This window comes from Hyla sarda, chromosome 5 (assembly GCF_029499605.1).
Source record: "Hyla sarda isolate aHylSar1 chromosome 5, aHylSar1.hap1, whole genome shotgun sequence".
Taxonomy (NCBI): Eukaryota; Metazoa; Chordata; class Amphibia; order Anura; family Hylidae; genus Hyla; species Hyla sarda.
Genome location: NC_079193.1, coordinates 372,002,123 through 372,028,993, shown reverse-complemented (window position 1 = coordinate 372,028,993; position 26,871 = coordinate 372,002,123). Strand labels below are relative to the sequence as shown.

Sequence of the window (26,871 nt, the reverse complement as noted above, 5' to 3'; positions counted from 1 at the left end):
TCTGTCTGACCACAGTGCTCTCTGCTGACACCTCTGTTCATTTTAGGAACAGTTCAGAGCAGGAGAGGTTTGCTATGGGGATTTTCTCCTGCTCTGGACAGTTCCTAAAATGGACAAAGGTGTCAGCAGAGAGCACTGTGTTCAGACAGAAAGGAAATTAAAAAAGAAAAGAACTTCCTCTGTAGCATAAAGCAGCTGATAAGTACTGGAAGGAATAATATTTTTAAATATAAATAATTAGCAAATCTGTTTAACATGCTGGCATCAGTTGATTAAAAAATGTTTTTCCGGTGGAGTGCCCCTTTAATCACTAGTGTTGGGTGCGAATATTTGCATTTCGAATTTTTATCGCGAATAACGCAAATTCGCGAAATTGCGAATATTCGCTTTTTTCCCCGCATCTGCGCATCTGCACATATTCCTTCTTTTCACTTGTGGGCCAATCAGAATGATGCAAATACACTTGTCAGAGGTTATCAACAACATCCCTAGCAACCAATAGTAAAGTTGCCCCCCCCCCTCACTGTTTTCTTCCTCCAATACGCGAATATGCGAATATAACGAATATGCGAAATTCGCAAATATAGGCCGAATATTCATCTATATATTCATGAAATATCGCAAATTCGAATATGGGCAATGCCGCTCATCACTATTAATCACCTCCTAGAGCTCTTCAGCCTCCACCTTCAAAGACTAACTGGTCTGGGGAGTAATGGTCGTCACCAGCTGAGAAGGGACATCACTGTGGTGGAGGATCGGCTGAGTGGGCCGTCACTCCTGAGACCAGTACATCTCAGAAGGGGCAGGGTGAATAGCCCATTGGAAAGAGACACATCCCATTCTGAAGATCACAATGGGGGGGGGGGGGCCCAACTGTCGGACCCCTCCACGATCAGCAATTTATCCTCTTTCTACATGATGGGGCATACGTTTTTACAAATTGGAGTTCCCTTTTAATGTCCTTTTTGCACAGGCCGATTATCGTTCTTATATGTGACTTCTCAAATTATGGCTGTCGGGCACACATCACTCTTTATGCAGTGGACACTGATGAATATAAGAGGGCGCACATGTTCAATCGTCCGGCTGAATCCGCCAGAAAAAGCCCATTAGTCAGTGGAACTTTGAATTTCTCTTATTTCCACGACAAATTCTGAGGTGAACAAGCAATTCCACTACACAACAAGTATGCAGATCCAGGGGGTACCTAGAGAATTGGGCACCCGGGGCGGACCCTTTGTTTGGCACCCCCCCCCACCCACACCCCTTCTTAATTACACATTAGGTAGCATAGATACCCCACATTATTAGGGAGGCGCAGTTTCCCCACATTAGGAAACATCGTCCTCCCCCCCCACCCCGACAAGCACACACACACACACATAGACAGACACACACAGACACACACACAGACACACACACACATAGACAGACACACACACACATAGACAGACACACACACACACACAGACACACACACACATAGACAGACACACACACACATAGACAGACACACACACACATAGACAGACACACACACACATAGACAGACACACACATATAGACAGACACACACACACATAGACAGACACACACACACACACACAGACACACACACACATAGACAGACACACACACACATAGACAGACACACACACATATAGACAGACACACACACACAGACACACACACAGACACACACACACATAGACAGACACACATAAACACAAACACAGACACACATACACACAGACACACACACAAACACAGACACACATACTCACAGACACACTTACCTGGCAGCGTTTCTTCCCTCCGGCGGCGGCCTGACGAGTGACGTCACTGACGTCCTCCTGCGCGGGTCTGCGGAGGGACGTCACATTCGTGACATCCCTCATCAAACCCGGGCCGGCCGCCAGCACAGCTGCAAACGGGGTTGGCGGAGCGAGGTAATGGGGTGCTAACGGACGGGAACGAGCGCAGCTGAAGACGAGGGGGGAACCCCGATCATTGAGCGGCATGGTGTCACCCCCATCATGCTGGTGTCGTCCGGTTCGGTCCGCACCCCAGCCGCTACGCCACTGGATTGGAGAGGGGAGGTGACTCCGTCATGGCACCCCCCTTGTGAGTGGCACCCAGGGCGGGCCGCCCCCTGCCCCCCCCCCCCCCCCCTACTTCTGCAGATCCTAAAGGAATTTGGCGAGAAAGTTTTCCATACTGAAGTGTGAACATAAGGGTATGGTGACACAACAAAATTTCTGATCGTAATCCGACAAAAAAATTCTGATTGGAAATTCGGTTGCAGCAGAGGCCCATTGCTTTCAATGAGATTTTACTGCAATGTGTACATAGTGGAAATCCTGATTCCGGACACTGCCGAAAGAATTGACATGTCTATTCCTTCAGTGGAATCCACACGGAAATACATTACGGTCTATGGAGACAGCGCATTTCCGAGCAGTCCTAGCACCGCCATATTCTGCCTATGCCTACTGTCTGTGGAATGTCTGCCCAGAAATTTTCTGCCGTTTCAATATACCCCAAGAGAGTAGATTGTAAAAATGTGACTGCACTATATTGCTGATACATCTTTTATGCACTTTTTTTTTAAAGGGTGAACTAGGCAAAGAAGGAAAACTTGGCCCACCAGGCCCACCTGGAGAGGCTGGATTGGCCGGTTTGCCGGGACTACCGGGGAGAGGCAAGGATGGCGAAAGGGTAAGTTAAAGAAGCATTGAGACATTCGACTTCTTCTCTTCTCTTCCACTGTTGATCTTTCATTGGGTACTTGACCCTATAGAACAACAAATAATTATTAGGCTAAGTTCACACGGCCGTTGTGCTCCTACCTTTTCAGGGTCCGTTCCATTTTGCACCAAATACAACTAACGCCACTGGGTCCTGATGGTTCCCGATAGATCCTTTTGTCTTGAATGGGGGGCTGTTGGGTGTCCGGTATTTTACATGAGTTGAGCGGAGAAAAAAAATAGGAATGCAGTATGATTTTCCTTCACTCATCTCCCGTCCTGCCCAAGGACTGACCAACTTCCTTTAGCGGAGCACAACAGCTGGGAGTTGCTGGAGACACCCGGTTTGGAGGACAAGGAGCTAAGCAAAACCCACAGATTGCAATTTCCATCCCAACCACTGGATAACCATATATATATATATATATATATATATATATATATAGTCCAAGAAAGGAAGCGGCACTCCAAATTGCAAAAAAGCGGTGTGTTTATTCACCCATTAAGTCAATGCAACGTTTCAGCCTCACAATGTGAGGCTGAAACGTCGCATTAACTTAATGGGTGAATAAACACACCGCTTTTTTGCAATTTGGAGTGCCGCTTCCTTTCTTGGATTGCACTTTTGGAAGGTTAAGACTTTGAACCTGCTGAAGCTGAGCACCCACCTAGGACTTGAAGTCCGTTTTACAGTGCCGACTCCCTCCCTTGTTTTGAATATATATATATATATATATATATATATATATAATTTGGGATTGTGAATAATATTTACATTTAGGGACGGTTCTACATGTTTTTTATAGAACAATGCAAGGAAGAAAATATTATGTCTTCCCTGTCTACTGGGATGTGCGCTCCATGGCACGGATACATTGGTTACATATCAAAATGAGATGGTGACTTACCCATGCATGGAAAGACATGGGCCTATGTACTTCAAAGTAATCACCTTGTGACTATCTTTAAGATGTTTTCATAGTGTATACGAGTTTTGGCTTGGATCGCTGCATTTTTTCTTAGTATGAAACAAATTTGTATAAAATTAAAGGGGTACTCCGGTGGAAATCTTTTTTTTTTTTTTTTTTTATCAACTAGTGCCAGAAAGTTAAACAGATTTGTAAATTACTTCTATTAAAAAATCTTAATCCTTCCAGTAGTTATTAGCTGCTGAATACTACAGAGGAAATTATTTTCTTTTTGGAACACAGAGCTCTCTGCTGACATCATGGGCACAGTGCTCTCTGCTGACATCTCTGTCCATTTTAGGAACTGTCCAGAGTAAGAGACAATCCCCATAGCAAACATGTGCTGCTCTGGACAGTTCCTAAAATGGACAGAGATGTCAGCAGAGAGCACTCTACTTGTGATGTCAGCAGAGAGCTCTGTGTTCCAAAAAGAAAAGAATTTCCTCTGTAGTATTCAGCAGCTAATAAGTACAGGAAGGATTACGATTTTTTAATCGAAGTAATTTACAAATCTGTTTAACTTTCTGGAACCAGTTCATTTAAAAAAGAAAAGTTTTCCACCGGAGTACCCCTTGAACAGAATGTAGTCACTAGTTGACTACTTTCAGATCGTTGAAATTAACAGGGCCCGTGCCCCGGATAGGTCAGCATTTTTCTGATGTATCTGTGTGCTGTTATGTTATTTAAAAAAATGAATAAATAAATGTAAAAATAATAATGTTACTGTTTCGCATAGGGTGAACGTGGATTTCCTGGTCCACATGGACAACCTGGATCTAAGGTAAGATCAATACTCTGCGATCTTATAACAGTGGTCATGACCGAAATGAATGGTAGACACTAAAAGGTTTTCTATTGTGTATTGAAACTCCAGATATGTCATATGGACATCACGGGAACTGATAAGCGGAGAGGAGCTTTACTAAGCTTTTTGGCCTCTCAGCTGTGATCAGTTTTAGTTGTCTGATCATCGAAGAGTTGAGCAGAACGGCTGCAGGCTCATAGAAAGTCTATGGCCGGTACACCGCCAAGCCTGCCACTCAAAGATCAGCATAATAAACCACCACGCCTCTTACAGAATGTAGAATGTATAGTTTATGCATCTGGTCATTCGTCATTATCATCGTTCTTCTTTGATAGAACAAGTGACATTTGAGCAGTCAGTGTTGGATCAAGTTGTCACTAATTGACCCACAATAAGTTGGCCAAATGTTGACGCAACTGGACAATCATGTTTGGCCCACTTTGGGTTGACATCTGCTGGAGGTGAGAGGATTGCACATGTCCAATTGCAACATGCCTGGTCCATCTCTCTCTCTCTCTCTCACCTCCTATCTATTCTCTCTCTCCCTCTCCCCTCTCTCTCCCTCTCTCTCTCTCTCTCTCTCTCTCTCTCTCTCTCTCTCTCTCTCTCTCTCTCTCCCCCCTCTCTCTCTCTCTCTCTCTCTCTCTCTCCTCATTGTGAGAGGTGTCTGGCTGCAGTTCGTTCCCTTCAATGAGATAATCATGCCTGCCGAAAAATTGTATGAGTATAAAAGTGATGCTTAGGAGAAGGGATTAAAAATACAGGGGGTGCTCCCTGGTGAGGTGTACCCTACATCACACCCAGGTGATATACCAACCGTGGAGGTTATTGCGCTGGACTATGCTGCCCTTGAGAGGGTGGCAGTGTTCGGAGTTGCTGGCTGCTGCATTCTTACCGTTATCGGGTCACCAAGAATTGTGTCCGATAGAGGGCAATGGGACCGAGACAAGCACAGATACACTACAGGACTCAGTTTTAGCTACCCAGTGCATAGCAAACACCACTATTGGGAGCTGTAAGTGGACCTGAGGAAGGCATTAGTGGATGCCGAAACACGTTGTCCCTAATACATCAATAAAGTTTTTATTGGCCTGTGCTACTCGAGTCCTCTTTTATCGACCGTATACTGAGCAGCGCCCTGCCGAACAGTTTTTTTCCTATCTATACTCCCATGAGTATAAAGTGTTTGTTAAGGGGTACTCCGCCCCTAGACATCTTATCCCCTATCCAAAGGATAGGGGATAAGATGTCTGATTGTGGGGGTCCCTCCACTGGGGACTCCCACAATCTCCCTGCTGCACCCAGAGTTCGTTTACAGCGTCGGGTGCAGCGCTGTAGGCTCGTGAAGTCGCGGCCATGCCACCTCAATGCAAGTCTATGGGAGGGGGCGTAACGCCCCCTCCCATAGACTTGCATTGAGGGGGCATGGCCATGACATCATGAGCCTCCACCCTTCTTCGCCAGTCATCCAGCACGGAGCGAAGTTTGCACCATGCACTGGATATCTGGGGTGCCGCAGCCAAGATCGCGGGGGTCCCCATTGGCGGGACCCCCACAATCAGACATCTTATCCTCTATCCTTTGGATAGGGGATATGATGTCAAGGGGCGGAGTACTCCTTTAGGAATAGCTGTCAGACAAAGTTGGGCACCTTTTTTTTGAATTGTAGACTTGACTTTAGACTTTTTGAGACTAATCTAGAGATTTTTTAAACAGGGTCTTTCCGGTGTATCCTGTCGCCAGACTTCCCAATTACATGTTCTTGATTTTTGTGATTGTTACCCTCCGTTTTTTTTATTCTTCATCCTTCAACACTTCTACGTATAGTCAAATTTTCCACCATAAAACAGTCAGGATATTTGTGCTTCAAGCAGTAGGTTGGTATTTATTGAATCAAGGATCTATTTGTTTGTCTCCCTGGTCATTCATGGACACCCCTAGAGTCTTCACAAACACACAAATACAATATAAGAGCATAAGGGAAGTGTCGGGGTGGAATACCCCTTTACAACGATTCTGTCTTTCTTAGATCTTTTTATTTTTGCTTTTCCAAGCCCTATTCGGGGGGAACAAGTTGCATTACAGTTAAGTTGTGTTTTGCAATTGGAACATTACTTCAGTGTTAACACACTATTCTTGACCGGGTTGCGTTGTAGTCTATTTTATGTAGCAACTGCAGGGTACTCTGGTGGAAAACTTTTTTTTTTCTTTTTTTATTAACTGGTGCCAGGAAGTGAAACAGATTTGTAAATTACTTCTATTAAAAAAAAATCTTAATCCTTCCAGTACTTATTAGCTGCTGAATACTACAGAGGAAATTCCTTTCTTTTTGGAACGCAGAGCTCTCTGCTGACATCATGAGCACAGTGCTCTCTGCTGACTTCTCTGTCCATTTTAGGAACTGTCCAGAGCAGCATATGTTTGCTATGTGGATTTTCTCCTACTCTGGACAGTTCTTAAAATGGACAGAGATGTCAGCAGAGAGCACTGTGCTCGTGATGTCAGCAGAGAGCTCTGTGTTCCTAAAAGAAAATATAATGTCCTCTGTGGTATTCAGCAGCTTATAAGAACTTGGAAGGATTGACATTTTTTTTTATAGAAATAATTAACAAATCTGTTTATCTTTCTAGCACCAGTTGATTTTAAAAATAGTAATAATAAAAAAAAAAATTCCACCAAAAAGGGGTGGAAAACATTTTTTTTTAAATCAACTGGTGCCAGGAAGTTAAACAGATTTGTAAATTAGAAATATATATATTAGGGCTCAGGGTTTGAGACAACTGGACAGGTTGTGTTTAAAGTAATATTTCAATTTATTGATTGTATATAATGTGACAATTGAATATTAGATAAAATGTAAATAGCAGCAACTGCGTCTCACAGGGCCCTTGTGTAGGCGCAGCACCAACTATTAAGAACTATAGCATATGTATAGTACAGTATATAAAATATAAAAATATACTTCAAAAAAAATTATAAAAGATATAAAATAAGAATATAGAGACCACCATAAACATATATATAGAGAGGGATCTGGATGGGAGAGTCTTAGTCCATCCACTATGGTAAATAATCTCCTCTTTTTTCAGCAGCAAAGAATAAGTGACTTATTCTTTGCTGCTGAAGAAAGGACTGAGACAGTCCTGAAACGCGTCCAGCGTCCCCTCAATACCTATTGAGACCACCAGTATATTTGCCCTGCTTAAGTCAATAGCAGTCCGATACCGGACAATAAACTGTCAATCACCCGACACCCGGTGAAGGAGACATCCGCGCCTCGCTGCCACGAGGACGCCACCGGCACATGTACGTGCGCATCCGCAGAACCGCTGCGACAACACCACCCGCAACCCACCATCTACCAACATCACCACTGTGGGAGACGGCCGAGTCTCCGGTGATGCTGCCGCTTACCAAGACAGCTACTCAGTGCTAATACACTGCGGGATTACACAGCGCATCAGGAGGAGATCGCAGCATCCCCGTGAAGTTCAGCGCATCAGTGTCCGGGAGCGGTGAGATATAAAGTATCATACAAATATGCATGCATATTAACAGTGACTGCACACTAGCTGTTCATGTTGAATATTGTCTACAAATATCAAATTTATCTTCTACTTAAACGTTGAAGTGCTTAAATAGCCGGACTCATCTGAACGGTTGCTACGGGTTACTAACCTTATGGTTGCCATTGGTTACCACAATACCAGAATCGGTCTATATGAGCAGGACTTTTTTATGAGAGGAGATTATTTACCATAGAGGATGGACTAAGACTCTCCCACCCAGATCCCTCTCTTCATATATGTTAATGGTGGTCTCTATATTCTTATTTTATATCTTTTATAATTTTTTACAAGTATATTTTTATATTTTATATACTGTACTATACATATGCTATAGTTCTTAATAGTTGGTGCTGCGCCTACACAAGGGCCCTGTGAGACGCAGTTGCTGCTATTTACATTTTATCTAATATTCAATTGTCACATTATATACAATCAATAAATTGAAATATTACTTTAAACACAACCTGTCCAGTTGTCTCAAACCCTGAGCCCTAATATATATATTTCTACAGACAAACTACAGTCTGACACCTTGGGTATAAGTGTCTAATTAGGTAGCCCGGGTTTATTTGGTGGGTAGTCAGACAAGAGCCTCTCCAACTCTTCTATATTAGATTTGTAAATTACTTCTATTAAAAAAATATTTTCCCTTCCAGTACTTTTCAGCAGCTGTATGCTACAGAGGAAATTCTTTTCTTTTTGAATTTCTTTTTTATCTTGTCCACAGTGCTCTCTGCTGACACCTGATGCCCGTATCAGGAACTGTCCAGAGCAGGAGAAAATCCCCAGAGCAAACCTATGCTGCTCTGGACAGTTCCTGACACGGACAGAGGTGTCAGCAGAGAGCACTGTGGACAAGACGAAAAAATAAATTCAAAAAGAAAATAATTTTCTCTGTAGCATACAGCTGCTGAAACTTACTGGAAGGGTAAAGATTTTTTTCATAGAAGTAATTTACAAATCGGTTTAACTTTCTGGCACCAGTTGATTTAAAAAAAAAAAAAAATTCCACTGGAGTACCAATGCTTCTTTTGACCTCTGTTTTCTTGTATTACTTAGTGTTTTATTATCTTTTCCATACCCCCATCTTAATTTGGGGAGCTGCTAACAATTGTGTTTTTGGAAAACATAGGATGATTTCTTCCAAGCACTTGTATGGTTAATTCGGTATAATAATGCGGCCAAGAACCAAGTGTTAACACTACACCACATATTTGTGGTAGACGGTAGAGATGAGCGAACTTACAGTAAATTTGATTCGTCACGAACTTCTCGGCTCGGCAGTTGATGGCATCCTGCGTAAATTAGTTCAGCCTTCAGGTGCTCCGATGGGCTGGAAAAGGTGGATACAGTCCTAGGAAAGAGTCTCCTAGGACTGTATCCACCTTTTCCAGCCCACCGGAGCACCTGAAAGCTGAACTAATTTATGCAGGAAAAGTCATCAACTGCCGAATCGAGAAGTTCGTGACGAATCGAGTTTACTGTAAGTTCGCTCATCTCTAGTAGACGGCAAATACAACTGAGAGGCCCTGTTAGGATGGCTTGTACAATTTCTCATAGTAATGAATGGAATCTAGAAGTATTGAAGTTGTCTTTGCAACTGATCGTTTTATTCTACTTTTAGTGGAGGACAGATAAAATATTGGAAGATCTAGGAAAGATAAGCTTTTCCCCGATGGGTCTGTTTTCTCTGTAAGGCTGCGGTATGTCCACCTGGAAAATTTTCTGCAGACATTCCGTGGCAGATATTTATATTGCATCCATGATGCTTCAGAATCCCATTGGAAACAATGGAACTCTGCTGCAACAGAATTTCCAAGCAGAATTTTTCCACTGGATTCCACTTACAAGTTGCAAACATGTCCCTAGTATTCTAATGCAAGGCAACTGTGACACAACCTGACTGTGTGGTTCCATCCTCGTACTGTATTTACCACACAGGCCCTTGGGAGGTGTCAACCTTTACTTAAAAAAAAAAAATATATATATAATAATAAGTTGGGTTGGCACTTTTCCAAATTACATAGTTAGTATGGTCGAGAAAAGACTTGAAGGATGAAGGGGAAGGGATGTGATTATATTTCTCCATTAATGTTATTTTGCTCTAGGAATGTATCTAACCCTGTTTGAAAGCTTTCAACTGTTTCTGATGTGACCAGTTCCTGAGGTAGACTGTTCCATAAATTCACAGTTCTTATGGTAAAGAAGGAGTGTCGCCCCTTGAGATCAAGCCTTTTCTTCTCCAGACAGAGGGATTGCCTCCTTGTCCTTTGACGGGTATTAACCTGGAACTGTTTTTCCCTGTATTTTTGGGGATGACATCACGAGGAGGCGTGGCATGACATCACGAGGAGGCGTGGCATGACATCACGTCTCCGGACGCAGAAACGCAGTGTTCTAAACATACTGTTTAGAATACCGGGTGCGGCATAGATATCTCTGGGGGACCCCCGTGATCAGACCTCTTATCCCCTATCCTTTGGATAGGGGATAAGATGTCTGCGGGTGGAGTACCCCTTTAAATACTTGGTAATAGAAGAAAAGCAGCAAGTTCAATTAATTTACTGCATAAAAAAACTGCAACACAACTTCACCGTCATCTTCATTCTCCTCTAAAACTCCCCTGAAGAAAATCACCGCGCTTGGAATTCATGGCCATGTCTTAAGTAGTTAATAAGGCTCCTTATATTCTATGCAAGGACAAAGACACCAGGCAGCCTCAGAAACGAGCCGCGCTAAGTGCCCCGTGGGTCAGGACTCTCAGGAGGATTCGGTCCGCCGGCTGCATCTAGAAAACAGAACCAATGAGAGACAAATAGAAATGGAAATGACGGAAGATTCCGGCTGGAGTATTAATAGATGTGATATACTGGATGCGCAAAGACGGACGATGATTTATTCTACTGATCCAAGTACGGAAGAGGAGAAGAAGAAACGCCGGCTTGGGCGATCAGCGTTCGGTACAAAACATTCATTTCTCTCCTTAATTGTTCCTCGGAGATTTCCTTATAACCGTAATTAGTTACTTGGTCGTCAGAAGGAGCTGAATGTTTCTTCTGACCTGTGCGGAATGTTCTGGAGGCTCAAAATAAACCTTCAGAATTCCTTCATCAGATGGGTCTTCCATAATGCATCAACTGTTCTTTTTTTATTCCTTTGAGTATTTTAGATGTTTTCAGAGTCTTAAAGGGGTACTCCACACCTAGACATCTTATCCCCTATCCAAAGTGGCAAGATCTCTCCTGCAGCCCCCCAGTCATTATCTGCACAGAGCAAAGCTTTGCTCTGTGGCTGATGACTCACGATACAGGGGCCGGAGTATCGTGAAAGCACAGCTCCGCCCCCTTGTGACGTCACACTCTGCCCCCTCAATGCAAATCTATGGGAGGGGGCGTGACGGCTGTCACGCCCCCTCCCATAGACTTGCATTGAGGGGGCGGAGCGTGACGTCACTATACTCCGGCCCCGTATCGTGAGTCACCATCCCCGCAATCAGACATCTTATCCCCTTTCTTAAAGGGGTACTCCGGTGGAAAACATGTTTTTTTTTAAATCAAATGGTGCCAGAAAGTTAAACAGATTTGTAAATGACTTCTATTAAAAAAATCTTTACCCTTTCAGTACTTTTTAGCAGCTGTATGCTACAGAGGAAATTATTTTCTTTTTTGAGTTTCTTTTCTGTCTTGTCCACAGTGCTCTCTGCTGACACCTCTGTCCGTGTCAGGAACTGTCCAGAGCAGCATAGGTTTGCAATGGGGATTTTCTCCTGCTCTGGACAGTTCCTCATATTGGCATCAGGTGTCAGCAGAGAGCACTGGGGACAAAACAAAAAAGAATTTCAAAAAGAAAATAATTTCCTCTGTAGCATACAGCTGCTAAAAAGTACTGGAAGGGTAAAGATTTTTTAATAGAAGTCATTTACAATTCTGTTTAACTTTCTGGCACCAGTTAATAAAAAAAAAAAAAAAGTTTTCCACTGGAGTACCCCTTTAATCAGCATTTGACATCCATAATTGGTGTTTCAAAGTTTAGATCCATTGTAATTGCAGCCCGAGGACCTCTGAAGATCCTAGTGCCTGCTGGGACTGATCTGCAATACTGTAGGCTGGCTGTATAAGCAGATAACCAATTGAATGGGTAAAAAAAAAAAAAAAAAAAAAAAATCCTCTCCCCTTTTCCCATTTTTCAAATGAAAACAATGGAAAAAATAGACATATTTGGTATTGACATGTGTGAAATTGTCCCCACTATTGAAATATAATAAATATATCACCTGAGAACGATATAAAAAAAATCAGATCTATTTTTTTCTTTTTTTTTTTTAAATAGTACATCATTAACAAAAAATTGACAAACTGGGTATTGTTGTTATTGCACTGACCTGATAAATCAAAATAACATAAAAGTTTGACTGTGTTGTGATTGACATAAAAAAAAACAATTTTTTTTTTGGGGGGGGGGGGGGGGTGGCAAATGGTGTCTGTCAGGCTGTAACGGCCTTACCGTAACAGCTGGGTAGTGGATCCGCTGTCCTGTGTGAACAAGGACTGAACCATTCCAGGGAGCGGAGTCTAAGGTGCCGCTGGTTTTCACCAGAGCCCGCCACTAAGCGGTATGGGCTTGCTGCGGCAGGCGGCACCCAGGTCGTTACCCCTGACACGATCCGTTCACACAGGTTGCCCAGGGGAAACTTGGCACAGATGATGAGACGTAGTTAGACGTAGCATGGGTCAGGAGGCAGGCAGCAAAGAAGCATAGTCAGGTCACAGGCACAAGCCACCAAAGGTCGGACTGAACGGCTGGAGTGTTACTAATAGCAACGCCCGGGACACGTGTGCAGGAGCGCCCCGCACCGCGAGTCCCGGGGTTGCATAAAGCAGGGAGGAGGGAGCGCTCATGGCCGGAATGAATGGCCGGAGCACTGCCTTAAACACGGACAGTGTTTATCTCCAGTGTGTAAGTGATCGCAGGTGCTGTTTTTCTGTTGTTTGGCTCCAATGACAAAATAATGGGGGAAAAAAATGCAGATGTGATCCCCGCCTTAGCCAACCTCCTTTTATATAAGCCCCGCCCTTTTAATTTGTTTCATTTCTCATTCATTTCTAGGTGTAATGCTCCTTTAAAAATATTTCTTCTCTACCATTTTGCCTGTTCTTTGTCTCTCAGTCTTTGGTGCATAAAGCTGCCAAGTATTGATATCCGAAAAAACCCTAACATGATGAATTAGAAACTTCACAAAAAAAAAAAAAAAAAACATTTGAAGTTTTTAAGTTCACTTTACTTATTACCAGTTTAAATTAAAATTGAGGTTTTTGATCTGATGGAAGCGAAATGACTGAAAATCTGTTCTTTTTAAGTGTTTCGTCAAGCTTTACTGAGTTTGAAAAATGGCACATTGGGGAAAGAGTTGTAGATATTTACATAAAGTGACTTTGTCTTCATTATACGGGAATAAGACGGAGGGCGAATGTGTCATCTCTTCCCGGCCGCCATTATTTCTCACATTCTTCTGCCGTTTCTTTCTAATTACAGACGGTCTTAGACTTTATATTCTTCTTGATGTGATTCATCTAGTGAAGTCGAGTTTGGAAACTTCAAGACAAATAAGTGATTTTTGAGAAGAGCCTCGATCTCTGTCTTGCTAAGTCTTTGATAGTTTTTTTTTTCTTCCTCCTTTCTCTTTTTTTCCATTTCTTTTATTCTTTAGATTAAATGCCACAGACCTGCGATTCACCATTTTACCAACTTCCTAGAAACTGCTAAGTCATGCTTTTCTAATCCATAGATTTTTGCTAAACTTATCCTTAGTATACATGGGGGGGGGGGGGGGTCCCCACTGGTAGGTCGAATACAGGATTAAAGGATATTTTTTGAGACACACTATCATATCGTTACCTACAACTGTCTCTGGAAGTGCAGCTCAGATCCAATTCCCTTAAATGGGTACTCTGCCCCCAGACAGCTTATCCCCTATCCAAAGGATAGGGGTTAAGATGGCTGATCACGGGGGTCCCCCTTCTGGGACCCCAGCAATCTCTGTGCAGCACCCGGTGTTTGTTTAGAATGCTATGTGCGGGCGGCGGGGTCATGACGTCACGGCCACGCCCGGCTTGTTAGGTCATGGTACTCCCCCTCAATGCAAGTCTATAGGAGGGGGCGTGGAGAACATGTAATTGGGAAGTCAGGCGACAGGATATACTGGAAAAACCCTGTTTCAAAAATCTCAAAGTCTAAATTAAAGTCTACAATTCAAAATAGGTGCCCAACTTTGTCTGACAGCTATTCTTAAACAAGTACTCCGCCCCTTGACACCATATCCGTTATGCAAAGGGTAGGGGATAAGATGTCTGATCATGGGGGTGACCCCCGCGATCTTGGCTGTGGCATCCCAGACATGCAGTGCACGGAGCAAACTTCGCTCTGTGCCGGATGACTGGCGAAGCAGGGTGGAGGCTCATGACGTAACGGCCATGCCCCCTCAATGCAAGTCTATGGGAGGGGGTGTCATTGAGGGGGCGTGATGTGACGTCACATGCCGGTCATGACGTCACGACCCCACCGCCCGCTCCAAGTGTTCAGAACAAAATGCTCCAAACGCTGGGACAGCGGAGTACCCCTTTAAATATGGGGTTGGACCTCTGTAGTAGAGCCCGGCATGGGACTGGTTTCCTAATCCTGCTCCTGCTGGATTTCTGACCATCACCTCCCACTCCCGCAAGGTGTTTGTTCCAGTCCTGCAACATGTGTGTCCAGTCCCTCCTGCCCCACAAACATGTTGTCATGTTAGAGATAGTACCCTCTTAGCTATTTCATTACCCCATTGTTTATCACTCCTTGTGCCATTTTATCAGCCCCTTGTGGCATTTCAGAGGTTCACAGGACTGCGTGGAATTTAGTGGGACCAACTGTATGTTCTGTGACCGCCTGCTCCCGCCGCACCAACCTCATTACTGCCCGCAAGTGTTTTTATTGAGTCCCGCAGGATCCCAATCCTGATGCAGGGCTCTACTCTGTAGCTCGCATATTGTTTGCCTATCCTGATGTGTTTTCTTGAAAAATATCTTTAAAGTAACACTAAAAATGCAGTTGACAAAAAATTCCAGCTCCCAAAAATGAGATAAAAGTCCAAAAAATTTTTCACATCAAAATTAACGGGAAAATGAAAACCAAAAAGGTGGTTTTAAAAGCATAGCAGAAACTCTGACGCGTTTCGAACCATCGTGGTTCTTAGTCATGGCACATGACTAAGAACCATGATGGTTTGAAACGTGTCGGTGTTTCTGCTATGCTTTTAAAACCACCATTTTGGTATTAATTTTTTTGTTTATTTTAATTATGTGAAATTAATTTTGGACTTTTATCTCATTTTTGGGACCTGGAATTTTCACCTATTTTTTTGTTACCTGTTCATACCAAGTAGTTTGTGAAATGTTTTTCATAGTGACAGGTATACTTTAATCTTCTCCTTTCCTTTGATAACATTTTTTCTTATGGTGCATTTGAAGCTGAGAACTATATTTTCTAGCACCCCCTCTCATCCTTATTGTCTGGCTAAAAGAGAACTGGCTGAAGCAGGAGCCTCCCCCCCCTTTGCCTTTTCTGCAGTAGGACAAAAATATAGTTAAAGGGGTACTCCGCCCCTAGACATCTTATACCCTATCCAAAGGATAGGGGATAAGATGTCTGATCACGGGGGTCCTGCCACTGGGAACCCCCGTGATCTCGGCTGCAGCACCCCAGACATCCGGCGCACGAAGCGAACTTCACTCCATGCCGGATGACTGGCGATTCGGGGTCGAGGCTCGTGACGTTATGCCCTGCTCGTGATGTCACAGTCACGCCCCCTCAATGCAAGTCTATGCAAGTCACCCCCTCCCATAGACTTGCATTGAGGTAGTGTGGTCATGTTGTCATGAGCATGGCGCGGCCGTGACGTCACGAGCCTCCGGCACTGCAACCGATGCTCCAAACGAATGCCAGATGCACCGCGGAGATCTCAAAGGGTCCCCAGCGATCAGACATCTTATCCCCATATCCGAAGATGTCTAGGGGCGGAGTACTCCTTTAAGTCCTATCCCTGGCTATGTTGCACCACCTCAGTTGGTCACCAGTGAAAGAATAAATAGATCAACAGGAGATTAACCCAATGTTTTCGGCAGGATCTCCAAAACACTGAAGAAAATGCTGCGAACTGTCAAACGGGGGGCAGTATATCTCTTCTTTAATTTTAGTGTTCATTTTTTCAATTCAGTGGAGAATAGGGCAGTGTCCCCATACAACTGTTCCAGCTTCTACCCACTAGGAAGTTGTTGGGTGACTAAGTGTATAAATGTTTTCTGGATGTATAATGTGTTTATCAGGTACTGGAAAATCCTGCAAATGTGTTTTTTGCAGTGCACTTTATTTCATGCTTCCACTGGGGTCTTACAGAGTGCTAATGGTTAATTTTTCTCACATCGCTGCATCTAATGTAAACAGCTAAATAGTTATTTGGACACATGTTATCTCCTAATCAATAATTGCTGGAGAAGGTCCCTAGTCCAGCCTTCCTCTTCTGGGGAAGTGGAAGGACTTAAAGGGGTAGTCCAGTGGTGAAAAACGTATCCCCTATCCCAAGGATAGGGGATAAGTTTGAGATCACAGGGGGTCCGACCACTGGGGCCCCCAACGATCTCTCTGTACGGGGGCCAGGCTCTCCGGCCAGATAGCGGGTGTCGACCACCACACGAAGCGGCGGCTGACACGCCCCCTCAATACATTGCTATGGCAGAGCCAGAGATTGACAAAGGCAGCGCATCGGCTCTGCCATAGAGTTGTATTGAGGGGGCGTGTCAGCTGCCGCTCAGTGCGGTGGTCAACATGCCCCCTTCCCGCGGGCCCCAGCGATAGGGTAGGGCATAAGTTGTTCACCACTGGATTAAACCAGTCAGAGTAGCCTGGACTGGGTTTTGCCACAGTCACGTGTGTGTCCCTCAGCTCTGCTTTCCTGAGAAGACCAAGTCTAGTGGTCCTAGATTTGCTTATGCCAGGCATACGTTACATAGAGACTCATGGGACTTTTCTAGTCTACAATAAAGCTGCCAGTCCACGCTGTGAGGATACATTGTATTGCATGTCTGCCCACAGTCCTATTTTGCACCATGGTAAACCAACCTGTGAAGATCCTTGCTCAGTAGTTTCAGCAATTTGGACTTAAAGGAGTACTCTGCTGCTCAGCATTTGGAACAAACTGTTCTGAACGCTGGAGCAGGCAGCTCATGATGTCATAGCCTCGCCCCCCATTACGTCACACCCATCCCCCTCAATGCAAGTCTATGGGAGGGGGCATGATGGCTGTCACACCCCCTCCCATAGACTTGCATTGAGGAGGTGGGGCATGACATCATGATGGGGCGGGGCATTGACATCAAAAGCTCCCGGGCCGGCTCCAGCGTTTGTTCCAAATGCTGAGCAGCGGAGAACCCCTTTAAGAGCTAGAGAAACCACCCCAGTGGATACAGTTGCAGTTGTTGGAACTTTAATAGGATGTTTTATGGAAGCCTAAATAAAAAGATAGTCCCTTCTCTGGTGGAAAACATATATTTTTTTATCAACTGTTGCCAGAAAGTTAAACAGATTTGTAAATGACTTCTTTATAAAAATCGTAATCCTTCCAGTACTTATCAGCTGCTGTATGCTCCAGAGGAAGTTGTGTAGTTCTTTCCAGTCTGACAACACAGTGCTCTCCGCTGACACCTCTGTCCATGTCAGGAACTGGCCACAGCAGGAGAGGTTTTCTATGGGGGTTTGCTCCTACTCTGGACAGTTGCTGACATGGACAGAGGTGTCAGCAGAGAGCACTGTGGTCAGACAGAAAAGAAATTCAAAAAGAAAAGAACTACCTATGGAGCATACAGCAGCTGATAAGTACTGGAAGGATTAAGATTGTTAAATAGAAGTAATTTACAAATCTAATTTAACTTTCTGGCACCACTTGGTATTAAATATTTTTTTTTCCACTGGAGTACCCCTTTAACATGCAGAACATCCCTCCTTGATTCTATCATTGTGATGCACCCTGTACAGTATAGTGATGAGTGGCAGGGGCCATATTCGAATTTGCGATATTTCGCAAATATATTGACAATAATTCGTCCTATGTTCACGAAATTCGCATTTTCGCTATGTTTGTTCCTTTTTTTCCATGCGAAAATTTGCATAAAAATTTGGATGAGAAAAAGAAAAAAAAACTAATATTCATCATTACGAATATATAGCACTATAGTCGAAATATTCGCGAAATCGTGAAGTGCCGATATTTGCGATAAAAATTTACATTACGAATATTCGTGCTCAACACTAGTACAGTATACAACTACTGCTGTTTATAGGTACTAGAATTCTGCATTGCTTGCTGCTATTCTGGCTACACCGTGCGCCCATTGACCGAGTATTGTTTTATGGAGCATATCCAGGCGATTTCTGGCTGCTTTCTAATCTGACGCCTGCCAGGCTTTCTCCAGCCTCAGGATGCATCGCTCTTTCATTATGCTGAGGGAGACAAAATGTGGTTTAATGATTCACAGAAGAGAACCAGAAATCTAATTAAAGTTTTATGCAGAATTTTTTTTCACGCCAAAACTTCATTTCCAGGAAATTATTTTGTTAAGCGGCTCTGGCACCTTCGTCTGGTAGACATCTGCAATGCTAGGGGGGAAATACTTCTAACCTACCAGAAATAAAGATGGGAAATTCAGCCATGTAGGAGGAGATATCAACGGCCAAGTGGTTAATGGGCTTAGTCTCTCAGAGTGAGACCTTCTCAACAATTATGGTGGAAATGGCCCTCAAAACATGGGGTTTGGATTATATGACATAAAGGGGTACTCTGGCCCTAGACATCTTATCCCCTCCCTATTCAAAGCATAGGGGATAAGATGTCTGATCACAGGGGTCCTGCTGCTGGGGATCCCCGCAAACTCGGCTGCAGCACCTCAGACATCCGATGCACGGAGCGAACTTCGCTCTGTATCGGATGACTGGCGATGCGGGGCAGAGGCTCGTGCCGTCACGCCCCCTCACATAGACTTGCATTGAGGGGGTGTGGCCATGATGTCACAAGCTGGGCGTGGCTGGGACATCAAGAGCCTCCGACGCTGCACCCGACACTCTAAACAAACGCCGGGTTCAGCAGGGAGATCGCGGGGGTCTCCAGCGGCAGGACCTTGGCAGTCAGACATCTTATCCCCTATTTAGGGGTGGAGTGCCCCTTTAAGCACATGCATACAATACTATATGAAGCCCACAGGTCATATAACAGTAGCAATGAACTGTTTAGCACGCACACGGCTCAAGTGGAAAAAGGAAATAGTTGACTTTCGTGAAGGTCACGTTCCATGATTTGAGTTGTATCTTCCTAAAGAGTACCGGTCACCAAACTAAACTTTTAATATATTGTTTCTCATGTAATTATTAGACACTTTGCTATTTACTTGCTGTTAAAATTTTCAACCTTTATATGTTTTTAATGTGAATGAAAAATCGGCAACTAGGGGGCTCTGTTCTGTTCCCTGCCGCAAGTCAAACAGTTGGTTTGGTCTCCTCCCGGCCTGGCAGGAGACCAAACTCAGGAAGTGCGTGCAGGGCATGGCGGGGCACAGCTCTCGCAGGCTTCAGTGACGTTGCTCCTGCTGGGGAACGCCCACTTTCTCCTGCCGGGAGCTCACACAATGTGAGCAAGAGGAAACGTATGATACACAGCTTTTAAAGCTCAGAATTTTTTATTTTTTTTAAGGGCAGGAGGAGTGTTAGGAGTAGTTAGGGAATATAATCTGAGTGAGTTAATTTAGAAAATATGGTTTGATGACAGGTTCTCTTTAAGCTTAGCTCTTATTCTGCATGGCCAAATATAAAGTTGACCGATAGCATTTTTAGAAGGAACAATTACATAATATCTGCTCAACCAATGACACCAGAAGGACAATATTGGAACTTTTGCCTTATGTTGTATAAGAAAGGGGAGAAGTGAAATAAAACGTAACTTTTAATAAACGCTGTTAAGAAACATATATATTTGTGAGTCTATTTCCTACGTCTATATTAATCAGGGGTTCATCATCAGTATCCTCTGTGACTACATTCACTATATATATATATATATATATATATATATATATATATATATATATACATATATATACAGTGATCCCTCAACATACAATGGTAATTTGTTCCCAATTAACCATCGTTACTTGAATCCATCGTATGTTGAGGGATCTGTGCAATAGTAATATAGAAAGTTATACTCACATGTCCCCGCCGCTCCGGACTGTCACCGCTGCTCTGGATCGTCGCTGTCATCACATCCCCGAGGTGTCCTCGCCGCTTCAGACCATCTCAGCTGCCCTGGATTGTCGCTCTCCATCACCGTCATCACGTCGCTGCACACGCTGCTCCTATTGGATGACGGGACAGCGTACGCGATGACGTGATGACGTCGAAGGAGAGTGACGGCCATGCAGCGGAGCCTGAAGAGGACAGTTCATAGAAACGGGGTTAGGTGAGTGACACTCACCGGACAATATGGGGCACCTTAAATGGCTATCTGGCAGCAGCTTATGCCATTTATGCGATGGCCCCGACATAAAAAAGCATCGTATGTTGATGCTGCCTTCAACATGCGATGGCCTCTGAGAGGTCATTGTATGCTGAAATTATCGTATGTCAGGGCCATCGTAGGTCGGGGGATCACTGTATATATATGTTTCTTAGCATTTATTGAAAGTTGAGTCTTATTTCACTTCTCCCCTTTCTTATGCTTTATTGAATAATTTTGGGAAGTCTTCATTATTTTGGTGGGTAGACACCTTACTTGTCTACGAACTAATTACATTATCTTATGTTGTACCATAAAACCAACCATCAATTCTGTCTGCGCCATTTTACTGTGGAAACCTGAAAAAGGTTTCACAAAAACCCAACATATTTACTAAGGTTTCCACAGAAAATGTAGTGGATTTCAGCTGAGGAAAACCAGACAGATCAGAAAATGTGTAAAAATAAAAATAAAAATAAAGAAAATGTAGGGAAATCCTAGTAAATACTGAGGAAAAAAAATTGTATGGAATTAAAACCCACAAACAAACCTACACAACACTCTTAGTAAATCAGGGCCATTGTGTTTCAATCACTTCTTCTTTTCTTCTTCATGTTCTTCCTTTTTTCTGGAAGAAGAGGACTTAACCTTGGACAACTCACCCGTCCTACATTATGACCCATTTGCTAGTTTCTTTGTCTCTTGTTTGGTAATGGTTTGAAGCCCTATGGAGAAGGGTATAGGGCTAACCTCAGATAGGCACCCTGACCTCAACCCTACTCTAACCCTAAACCCCGTCTAAAGGAACTGCCTGTTGATTGATTGATTGTTTGCTTGATCTTTACAGGGAGATAGAGGACCTCCAGGACTGCCTGGGCAACCAGGATCCCGTGGACCACCGGGTATAGGAATTGATGGTACTCCGGTAAGTTAATTCTCTAAAATTATTGGTGGTTGTGTTTTTTTTTTTTTACAAAGACTCAAGAAATTGGTGCCACTTTTCCATACTTAAAGGGGTACTCCGCGTTTGGAACAAACTGTTCCAAATGCTGGAGCCGGCAGCTCGTGATGTCATAGCCCCACCCCCTCATGACTTCACGCCCCACCCCCTCAATGCAAGTCTATGGGAGGGGGCGTGACATCTGTCACGCCCCCTCCCATAGACTTGCATTGAGGGGGCAGGACGTGACATCATGAGGGGGGCGGGGCTATGATATCACGAGCTCATGGCGCCGGCTCCAGCGTTCCAAACACTAAGCAGCGGAGTACCCCTTTAAAGCAAATTTCCCAACATTACTTGTCTCTTAGCAATTTTGAATCGAGGTGAGACAATGGGCAGAGATTTCGTAGGAGGTGGATGTGGTTCCCATTCATTTCACCGGCATCACCACAATGTAATAAATGTGTTATATTGTGAGGGTTGTTTATTTCATATTGTCTATAAAAACTTTACAATTTTTTTTCCTTGGATAAATTTATTTGCATTAATATGAAAATCCCCTACATTACCTTGTACGAGGGCTATGCTGTAGCTTTACATTATACAGATGTAGCGCCGTCACACACAGAGTACGTACAACTCATAGTTTATGTAGCACACAACCAGAAGTGAGTCCAGGAACAGTAAGGAATAGATTACTGATTATAGGAAATCAATACAGTAATTGACTGCTACCTCATAAAGTTTTCTTTGCCTTTTTCTGGATCAACAATGTAGGATTTATGGATTTTTGTCTTATTTTTTTAAACTTTACTCTGTTACTTTCTGTTTCTGTGCAGGGCTCCCCAGGAACAGCTGGAGATAAGGGAGAACAGGTAAATTCTAATTCAATTTTATTAATTTGCCCTTAAAGGGGTACTCTGCCCCTAGACATCTTATCTTAAGATGTCAGATCATGAGGGTCCCGCCACTAGCGACCCATGTGATCTCCTTGCTGCACCGGGCATTCGTTTAGAGCCTCGGGTGCCGCTCTGGAGGATCGTGACTTCACGGCTGCTCCCTGCTCATGACGTCACAGCCACGCCCCTCAATGCAAGTCTATGGGAGGGGGCGTGACTGCCGTCACGCCCCCTCCCATAGACTTGCATTGAGGGGGCGTTGCTGGGATGTCACGAGCGGGGTGTACCGTGACGTCACAAGCCTTCACCCCCCGCATCGCCAGTCATCCAGCACGGAGCAAAGTTCTTTCCGTGCACCGGATGCCTAGGGTGCCGTAGCCGAGATCACCGGAGTCCCCAGTGGTGGGACCCCCGCGATCAGACATCTTATTCCCTATCCTTTGGAAAGGGGAAATGATGTCTAGGGGCGAAGTACCCCTTTGAATTCCTTCCTGTTTTGGGTTAGGTATGGAGTCAGTGTAAAGGTTCGTGATGGATTTATTGATGTAATTTCTAACAAGGGACATCGAAATGTAAGGGCTCCTCTGAGCTGCCTTGGATCTAAATTCTATTGATCAGCCACATGGCTCCCATAGACTAAACACTGTATAGTACCGATTCTATACAGAGGCGCAAAACTATGGAACAATCTGACCCCTAATATAGCAAGTATAGAATCGTAATCCAGACTCATAGGTCTCTATTGCCATGTGCATAAAGGCTGGAGAACCATTGGCTGCTTTTTTTACAAAAACAACAGCACACTTGTACACTGGTTGGAGGACATTTATCAATGGGTCTGGATTGCGATCCTATACTTGCTATATAAGGGGTCAGATTGTTCCATAGTTTTGCGCCTCTGTACGGAATCGGTACTATACAGTGCATAGTCTATGGGAGCCATGTGGCAGACCAATAGAATATGGTAGAATACATTTTACCCCCGTTTGCTTGGTGTATTGTTTGCACAGTTGCTCAAAATTTACCAAAAAGGTGCACAGGGCTTGATACATTTTGCGCAATTATAGAAACCAGTGGGCTACAGAGATTGGTTAAAGCCTTTTGCTCTGGCATCTGACAACTTTGTACGTGTCCTATTAGGTGGTGCAAGGTTTGCACACAAAAAAAGGTAGGCTTTGCGCAAAAAAACAAAACAAAAAAAAATAAAAACACTTCTAAATTTAATAATAAAAATAATAAATAAAGCTCCACTGCAAAAAGTGGGGTACGGTGCACCAAATAGTTGACAATTTTGAAAGATGTTCTACCGAAAATTGTGCAAAAAAAGATAGCAATTGCGCAAAATTTGCAGGGACATTTAGAACATTGAAGTGGGGAAAAGCCAATGATAAATGTCCCCCCGCTGTGTCTAGTATTGCAGCTCGGCTCCATTATAGTGATCAGGCAGAGCTGCAATACCAAACATAACCTGTGGATAGGTGTGGTGCTGTTTTTGAAAAATAAACATCCTGAATGCTTTCTGAATTAAAATGTAAGCCTAAATAAAATTTCTAATATCCTGTTATAAACAAGTAGTAAAATAGTAATTTTCAAAAAAATATATATACAGTATATTCTGAAATTACGGTAAGTTAAACTCAGAGGAATTGTAACGTCTGCGTCGCGCAGTCCACGTAAAACATTATACGGTAGCAATTGCCTCCCGTAATTATATTTCTAATCCAAGTGAGACAAGATTGTTTTATGGCCGCGCTCGAACAAAAAGGAGAATATTGTCATTTTTTATGTGTCTGGCGGATTATATGAAATGTTATAAAAGAGAAGCAGATTCGGTGTAATGACACATCTGTGTTACTTCTTTTCTTTTGTCAGAATTTATTAGAATGTTTCTTTTTTTTGTGTATTTTTTTTACTCTGGAAAAATTTTGCTAAGCTCAAAATTGTTCTGTCAACATATTAAAAAAGTAAATTTAAAGGGGTACTCCGGCGCTAAGACATCTTATCCCCTATCCAAAGGATGGGGGATAAGATGCCTGATTACGGGGGTCCCGCCACTGGGGACCCCCGTGATCTTCCACCCCTGCACCCCGTTAGAATCAGCCCCCGGAGCGTACTCGCTCCGGGTCTGATTACTGGTGATCACGGGGACGGAGCATAGTGACGCCACGGCTCCGCCCCAGTGTGACATCACGCTCCGCCCCCTCAATGCAAGCCTACGGGAGGGGGCGTGGCATCTGTCACGCCCCCTCCCATAGGCTTGCATTGAAGGGGCGTGATCACCAGTAATCAGACCCGGAGCGAGCACGCTCCAGGGGGCTGATTCTAACGGAGTGCGGCGTGGAAGATCACGGGGGTCCCTAGTGGCGGGACCCCCGCAATCAGGCATGTTATCCCATATCCTTTGGATAGGGGATAAGATGTCTTAGCGCCGAAGTAACCCTTTAAATTTAAAGCCTACCTGTCAAATCACAGAAACAAAATAATGCCTCTATATGTTCCTCACTAGGTCGTGCAGATTTTCTGCATGTCTTTATCTGTTTAGCTTCTGTATTCAGCTCACATATCCCTCTGTTCTGCTGCTCCCTTATTCTGACATCCACTGCTCAGGAAAGGGCGTGTCTGAGGCAAGCACTGAGCCTGCCCTCACTCACCATGCATTCACTTCCTCCCTGAGTCTGCTATGCTATGCCTCTTCATTCAATCACTGCTGCAGTCTAAAAGATAGGACAGGAGTGAGCGCAGAGGAGTGCTAGCCCCGCCCTTACTTCCAGGATTTTGTCCCCTCCTGTGCTTCAGTTGGGACTGCTGCAGGCAGACAGTATTATGTTCTGGATGGTATGGGGACCCCCTAGTGGTCTTTTTTTTTATAAGCCATGATTTCTATAAAAAGAAGATATATTTTTTTATGAAGCATATTAAAAAGGTTAATGTTTTGCCAAGATGTAAAACATATAAAAAGTTTTTGATTTTGACAGTGCGCATTTACATTTATTTTAGAAAGAATGAAAACTCAAGAATCTCGTCAACCAAAAATATTATTTAAAGGGGTACTCCGCTGCCCTTTGTCGGAAGCTCCGCTCCCCAGCATCTGGAAGTTTATTGTTCCGGACGCTGTGTGCGGGCTTCCGACACAGGGCAGCGGAGTACCCCTTTAAGAAAATAGATTCACTAAGTCTAGGCAGTCATCTAGATCAGCCTGAAGATGCTTCAACACAATGCAGTGGAGCCCATCATCTACCCAGTAGAGCAGAGGTCCCCAACCCAGTCCTCAAGACCACCAAAAGTTTAGGATTTAAATTTTTCCCTGTTCTATTCCAATGGAATATCTTTAAAAACCTGGAATTTTGGTGGCCTTGAGGGCTGGGATGGGAACCACTGCTATAGAGGATCTAGTCATTGTACACCTTCAGTCTGAGCTGCATCATTGAAATAAAAGAATAAGCTTAAAGGGGTACTCCACTAAAAAAAAAAAAAAAAAAATATATATATATATATATATATATATATATATATTTTTTTTTTTTCAACTGATGCCAGAAAGTTAAGCAGATTTGTAAATTCGTTCTATTTAAAAATCTTAATCCTCCCAGTAGTTATCAGCTGCTTTTCAAGTTCTTTTCCTTTTTTAATTTTCTTTCTGTCTGACCACAGTGCTCTCTGCTGACACCTCTGTCCATGTCAGGAACTGTCCAGATTAGGAGCAAATCCCCATAGCAAACCTCTCCTGCTCTGGACAGTACCTGACATGGACAGAGGTGTCAGCAGAGAGCACTGTGGTGAGACAGAAAGGAAATTCAAAAAGGAAAGAACTTCCTCTGTAGTATACAGCAGCTAATAAGTACTGGAAGGATTAAGATTTTTAAATAGAAGTAATTTACAAATCTGTTTAACTTTCTGGCGCCAGTTGATTTAAAGAAAAATGTTTTCCAGTGGAGTACCCCTTTAATCGTAAATGGGATTTGCTGTACTTGTATTTTTTTTCAACAACCATATAAAAACAATTTTTGAAAAGAAATAAAAGATTATATATTTTGGAAAAAAAAAACAATGCTTTAAAAGACCGCAATTAACAGAAAATGATGTTTCCTTTTAAAGGGTGTTAAAGGTCTCGCTGGCCCACCAGGTCCCCAAGGTCCCCCAGGACAAGATGTAAGTAAAGAATAGCGATAAATAAATGAAATCAAATTCATTGCAAATTTTACAAAAAAAATTGTGTATACTAAATTTTAATTTTAGGTTTGTTTTGCTGAGCGGCCAGGCCTGCCCTGTATGAGGCGCTGTATAAATGCTCCCCTGCTCCCCACTTGTCAGGGTTCTTGCCTTTCCTTTATTAGGGTAGGGTCACACACAGCGCATCTACATTGTA

The 26,871-nt window shown here is 43.5% G+C and overlaps 1 protein-coding gene across 3 annotated transcripts in view; it reads left to right on the top strand.

Moving 5' to 3' along the window:
• The window catches only part of COL22A1 (collagen type XXII alpha 1 chain), a 395,576-nt gene that overhangs the window by 290,388 nt on the left and 78,317 nt on the right, over positions 1–26,871 (top strand). For all 3 annotated transcript variants that reach the window (XM_056522812.1, XM_056522815.1, XM_056522813.1), the window contains 5 exons: positions 2,617–2,721; positions 4,455–4,499; positions 21,514–21,591; positions 22,446–22,481; positions 26,601–26,654. In XM_056522812.1, the coding sequence (XP_056378787.1) occupies positions 2,617–2,721; positions 4,455–4,499; positions 21,514–21,591; positions 22,446–22,481; positions 26,601–26,654 (318 nt within the window). The remainder of the gene's footprint in view (positions 1–2,616; positions 2,722–4,454; positions 4,500–21,513; positions 21,592–22,445; positions 22,482–26,600; positions 26,655–26,871) is intronic.